The sequence below is a fragment of the Amphimedon queenslandica genome, unplaced genomic scaffold, assembly GCF_000090795.2.
Source record: "Amphimedon queenslandica unplaced genomic scaffold, v1.1 AMPQUscaffold_11416, whole genome shotgun sequence".
NCBI classification, from domain to species: domain Eukaryota; kingdom Metazoa; phylum Porifera; class Demospongiae; order Haplosclerida; family Niphatidae; genus Amphimedon; species Amphimedon queenslandica.
Genome location: NW_003548342.1, coordinates 1 through 6,461, shown reverse-complemented (window position 1 = coordinate 6,461; position 6,461 = coordinate 1). Strand labels below are relative to the sequence as shown.

General features: G+C 36.3%; 1 protein-coding gene across 3 annotated transcripts; it reads left to right on the top strand.

Annotated features, from left to right (window-relative positions):
- LOC109589343 (uncharacterized) lies at positions 1-6,362 on the top strand. Of its 3 annotated transcripts, XM_020005446.1 has the most exons (11): positions 1-71; positions 136-299; positions 406-528; positions 581-959; positions 1,007-1,046; positions 1,776-1,861; positions 2,994-3,130; positions 3,178-3,298; positions 3,352-3,436; positions 3,543-3,671; positions 6,327-6,362. In XM_020005446.1, exons 4-11 carry the CDS (start codon positions 883-885, stop codon positions 6,330-6,332), a joined length of 681 nt encoding a protein of 226 aa, XP_019861005.1. In that variant the 5' UTR covers positions 1-71; positions 136-299; positions 406-528; positions 581-882; the 3' UTR covers positions 6,333-6,362. The 3 variants fall into 3 exon arrangements, with proteins under 3 accessions (XP_019861005.1, XP_019861004.1, XP_019861006.1); XM_020005445.1 differs by having other exon boundaries at positions 136-528; XM_020005447.1 differs by lacking the exon at positions 6,327-6,362 and adding an exon at positions 4,814-4,964 and having other exon boundaries at positions 136-528.
- Positions 6,363-6,461: the final 99 nt, after the last annotated feature.

The window sequence follows — 6,461 nt, the reverse complement described above, 5'->3', positions numbered from 1 at the left end:
TTAGTTGCTTGCAAATTTTTTTTCGTCACAAATGACAGCAGTATAATGAAAACTGTAGTTATTGATAACAGGTCAGCACATTATCATGACCATTAATTGGTTCATTAATGTACTTGTATGTATACCACAATACAGGCGACTGTTTAACCTCTTCTCATATACAGTATTCCTGTATAACATTGTTACTGGACTGTTTACTGCCGTCATGAGGCTAATGTTTTCAATATTATTCATGATACTTATACTGCCAAGAATGGACCTGATACTCTATGTTAAAGGATTTGAGAGATTCGATTTAAGTCAGCAGCATAGCCTTTCAACAGCACCATTATAGTTATTACCAAGAGTAGATGATAGTTATTACCATATGCATGACACTTATTGATTTGTGTTGGTATTATTTAGTTCACTCCATGTTTAAAAATTTCATGACAATGGAGGCCTTGCTGCACAATCCAATAGTTCACACTTTTGTGAATATGTTGAGTGATGATGTCCCTAACTTACACAGCAAAGGAACTAATTCTGGTATGCACTATATGTATCATTGTATAACTGATTGCTGACATTGTTTCTATAGAACTTGGTCATCGTAGAACCTCATCTCCTCACAGGGTTTCTCGTAAAGCATACAATCGTTGGTTTGTTGCATGCACACTGATCAAGAACCCTTCACTGAGGAAGAACCATGTCTCTGAGGTTAATGTCTACGATGAATTTGAGATTACAAAGGAAGAATTTTGACTTAATAATTAATTAGCATAGATTCCTATAAATTTTTAATTAGATAAGCTAGAACAAGAATAATGGTGTGGTTAATTAAATTAAATTAGTTTATTCATTAGATTTATGATTTTGTTTGGATAAGGTTGGACTTGGATCATGTCTACCGCTGCCTCCAGTTCTGCCATCGTTCCTACAGACAACCCTGTCCTTTCTGGAAATCTCTTTTCTGATAAGTCAGTAGTATTATTCATTTCAGATCTAATGCCGTTTCTTTGTTTAGCGCTGTCGTTTTGTCTTCTTTTGCATTGTTTGGAATCTCGGTGAGTTATGCAGCTGTAGCTTCATTTAAAGTAGTCTAGCAACAGTGAACAGCACATCAGGCCCTAGCTCAAAGGGTCTGACTGCTATACTATATCCCAACTGAGTTTGACCCAAGAAAAACTGGAATAACTTTTTATAGGAATGTGGGATAAGGATGAAACTTTCACAGGTTCTTAGTCGCCTGATGCCATCACAGGATCCCAGGTCTTGGGTCTCTCAGCCCCTGGGAACCCTGAGAACCGGGTTCTCCCTATAAACCCAATGGCATACCAAAATGACGTTTTATGACAATTTATCTACGTCATAGTTTACATAAGAACATGTGGTCGAGCGCCCAAACTGATAATTCTTCTTTTTAAAAGCTAATAGAGCAAGATCTTCTGATAATGATTGCCTGTATAAAGACTAGTTGACTCCAGCAGCTATTGTACTGCTTATCAGAACAAACAAAACCTTTTAAAGAGTGCAATACGGGCCAACTACGCAGCTGTAAAATGTCGGTCATGCTTCTATGAATATCATTATAAGACGTCATTGACGTATACCTACATTTTTCAAATTCCAAGCGGCTGGTGTCAAACTCAGTTGGGATATAGTATATTATGACCAGTGCAGTATGATGGGAGGGGTGGTAGGATTTTTTCAGACAGGCCCTTCTACCCAAATCATCCCTAATTTTTAAAATTGCTTATATCTACTGGTAGTTTTGTCTCTTTCTACTTGATTAGGCTCTAGTTTGGGTAATACTTAGTTTCCTGCAAAGGAGGACCAAGAAGTGTCTGGGTTGCTGTGGTGGGCGGCCGGGAATTGTTTTGTGAGTCAGTAATAACGATATTCATCAGTTCCCAATAAGACTACATTTACTTGTTCCTGATATATATATTATTACAATATTCACAAATCTACTGTATAGTCTTAAGGCCTTTTCACACTGGCACAATTTTCAAAGCGCTTTGATGCGCTTTGTTGGCACAGCTGAAATAATGCTGGCACAGCTGAAATAATGCTGGCACAGCTGAAATAATGCGCATTGATCTTGTTCACACTAGCAGCTGAATTAAAGCCCCGTTTACACTATGTCCTTAAAGCGGTTTGGAACCGGTTAGAAATAAATCAGTTTACGTGTGGACAATTTCAATGCAGTTTGAAACAGACTTATCTAAACCACCTCATGAGGTGGTTTGAGATAATCAAACCAGTTTAAGTACTGAAGCAGCTGTATTATGTATGCAATGTAGCATTGTAAACTGATTCAACCACAGTTAAAGGAGCACGGACACGGAAGTGCATGCATGCTATGGCTTCACGTGCGCAAGCAAGAATACGGACTAATAAAGGGTGTGGCATTGCGAGCCATGTAATACAATGGATTCTGGATCTTCAATTGTAAGTGTCTCCACAGTGACTCCTTTTGATACATACACTTACTGAAGGATTTCTAGCATTATGATGCTCAGCACCAAGCCTGAAGTCCAGCAATATTTCTTCGTAGGTGAACTTTGACGGTCGCCATTTTGTCAATCTCACGTGAGCTGAAACACTACGTCATCTTGATTATTTGGTCTAAAAATCAAGATGACGCGCTTCCGTGTCCGTGCTCCTTTAAGTGTGGACACAATTAAGCTGGTTTCTGAACCACTTTGATCCAAACTGGTTTGTAGTGTAAATGGGGCTTTTGTATCATTTTGTGTTCTTGTTGCCATTGGTTTACATTGATCGAAGCGCATCACTTCACATCAATCCACCTCTGGAGGTGAAGTGAGAGTGATGCACATTAATTCAAAACCACTATAGTGTGAACATGATTAATGCGCATCAATGTGCATTACCTTGGCCAGTGTGAAAAGGCCTTTAATCTGTTCCTTTGTATAAAGAGTAACTGTGTAATCTTCTGATTATCAATTCATAATAACTAGTTGATGTAATTGCCTTTTCCTTCTTTCTAGTCCCATAAACTTCCTTAATCCTCGGCACAGGCTTGTGTACGTATTAGCTTGTGGTGCACTGGCCTCAACTTGGTTCCATGCTTTAAACACTGGAGACTTCTCTGATGTCAATAAGTGGGCTGCCAGCATCGTTAAGAGTTAATTAAATTGTTATTGTCATGATAGTTTATATTATGTACTGTAGTTCTTTCTGTCATATTTTTATTATCTTTGGAAATATTTATAACATTCCCACTCCTGGCCTGCGTTGAGACACCTGTCCCTATTGTTGGGTATATCTTAGGTGCAATCTACACTGATGTACTGTGAGTTTATATTGCATTTATAATGTATTTTGCTATTTATAAACTATTTTTAGTTTAGCATCAAGGATATATGTGACTGTGGATGTCATACAGCAGCAAGATGTTGATGGCTTTCCGGAGGACTTTGTGACTTTGCTAGTCAGTTTATTTATAGTTTAAATGTTATTCTTTGCTGCATTAGCTATAGCAAGAGTATATACTCTTGGCTATAGTTTATAGTTGTTCTTCTCTTGTTTGTTTTTAGTATAGCAAATACGTTGTCTCATTTCTGCCTCAGCTGGTTTGCATTACTGCTGTCTTGGTGTGGTATCATTACAAAATCATTAAAGAGATGTTGAGAATATGTAGAACTAATGGAACTTGGACACATGCTGTGAGTTGAAACAAGGATAGTGTTTTATTATGACCTTCGATATAACGTGAATGTATATATTAATGCATGTGTCACTGTTTTGAAATCATCCCAAATTAGGCCACGTTTACACTACTCCGTTTTCATTGGAAAACGGAGACTTTAGGCCTTTTCACACTGGCACAAGTAATGCGCATTGATGCGCATTAATCGTGTTCACACTAGAGTGGTCGTCCCTAAAAAACGGACCGGACCGGACCAACGGACCATGGTCGGCGACAAATCTGTTTTACAAACCCGAATGGTCCGCGACATCTCTATTTTACGGACCACTTTGCTCACTATACCGGTAATCTTATAGATGCTAAAAATTATAGCTAATGCTTAGGTCAAGATTTACTCTTGCTGAAATCCTGCTTCTTGGTTAGATATAAGCCCAAACCTTCAGATATTGCGAATTTAACAAATTTATTCATGAAGCAACTATGTAAAGCCTGAGCCTGGTACTGAGTACTGAACTTGGATGTTGTGCAGTGACTAGTCTACAACTATGGTTTAAATATCTCAATATCTCTTACTTATTTGTGTCACTGTACAGCTTAATGTGGCAAGCAAATCTTGTTCTGAATTCAGTGGAAAAACGGTTACAAATTAGATATGTAATAATAATTGCAACTTCTTTGTCAATGACCACATATGTTGGTACAATTATTGTGGTTGATCATTTTATGCATGAATAACTTTAAAAATTTAAGTCTATACTTGATAACATAACATGCAGTGTATGTGAAATGTATGCATGCAATAAAGATGAATACCACTGAAATAATTATGGCCCAGATATTTGTAATGATTATATTCAAGAATTTACATGCACCTTTAATTCATAATAATTATGCAGAATTTTAAATAACAATAACACAAAAACTTTGGTACTTATATCTATCACTGCATAAGTGAACTACACAATCAAAAGATATTACAAGTGTTCATGCAGTTAATTGGTATAATCTGTACTGTCAATACTAATCACTCAAGATCTCCAGCCTCTGACATTATACTACTGAGTGATACCACTGTGCTGTATTTTTTTGTAAACTTCTGTTTAGACTGGTATATTTATTAACTATATTTTATTCTGCTAATTTCATTTATCCATTTAGTAGTTAAGCTTACTCTGACGCTTGGTATTATTCACTAGCTTATTCTCACTAACATCATTGCTATAAAGATTATTAAAATTTTTACTACATAATATTAACAAGAACTACTTTTGGGATCAGTTCCAGTATTATTATTATTATTGTTGATTTATTTTGCATTAGATTCAGTTAATTATCATTATTATTATCATCATTACTACCGTTTTAATTTTGATTGTATTTTTACTTTTTCTTATTAGTTTTTTTTTTGTTTCTTTTTCTTTCTTTTCTCATCTTTTTTCTTTTTCTTTCTGGCTGGCCATGTTTCCTTGGTCAGGCCTTTGGTGTTTCTTTTTATCTAGCCTCTTAGCTCTATTCTCATTGCCGGTCACTGTAAAGTTTAAATAAATTAATTAATACATAAATTGCTGATGCATGAATATAACAATTGATTATTATAGTCTACAAGATATAATATTATTATTAGTTTTGAATAAGTGGAAAATTAATTCAAGTTGATATTACAGACTTTATCAATACAATAAACTACGGCCTCACTGCATTGTATAAGTATTATGACTAACCAGATAGTATATCTATCTCCATAGATAAAAATTATATTTGTTACTGAAGCTCTGTATGTTGTCTAGGCCATCATGGAGTTTGCTAGCATCATAAATACTGATGCTAGCATATATATCTATGCTCTAGGTCGGTCAGGTCCGTGGTCATTAACGCAGAGTCCGTACTTTAATCTTTTCGGGTCTATTGGTCGGGTCAATAAATTAGTTTGTATCGGGTCCATCGCTCGGTCCGTAAATTAGTCTTTTCGGGTCCGTTGGTCCGGTCTGGTCTGCTTTTTAGGGACCACCACTAGAGTGGTTTTGAATTAATGCGCATCAATGCGCATCACTCTTGCTTCACCTCCAGAGGTGGATTGATGTGAAGTGATGCGCTTCAATCAATGTAAACCAATGGCAACAAGAACACTGTGCCAGTGTGAAAAGGCCTTTTTAGTCACGGATACAGGTTTCGTTTACACTAATTAAGGCCTTTCTACACTAGCACTTGTAATGCACATTGAGCATTGACTTCAATGCTCATTAAGCCAAACCACCTCCATATGTGGTTTGATAGATAACCAATGGCAGCTGGATCAGAAATGCTATCAAAATGTACATGATCTTGAAGATAGTGTGGAATCACTTGATGGCATTCAATGCACATTATCAGCCGACTGGAACCGGTGCAAGTGTAAGAAGGCCTTAAAACACATGAAAACGGATACTTATCTGGAGACATTTGAAAACTAATACCTAAGCAGATACTTCTATATAAGGAATGATAAGTTCCAATGAAAACGCAGCTGCTGGACTAGTGTAAACACCTGAAAACAGTAATAGCAATTTAGCAAAAACTATTCGGATTCAGTGGAGCGGAGTAGTGTAAACGTGACCTTAATATTAGATTTTTCTGATTCATATCTTTATGCTATTTAGTAAGTTTAGGCTAATTCTGACCAATTTTTTTTTAGTTATGAACGTTAAAAAACAAGCCAATTTTTGAAAGAAACAAAGGCTATAGCCTATGGTTTTTCCTAAAAATGGCTCCGAAATCACCCCAAATTTTTGTTATATTTTCTGATGCATGTTGATGTCCTTATGCTATC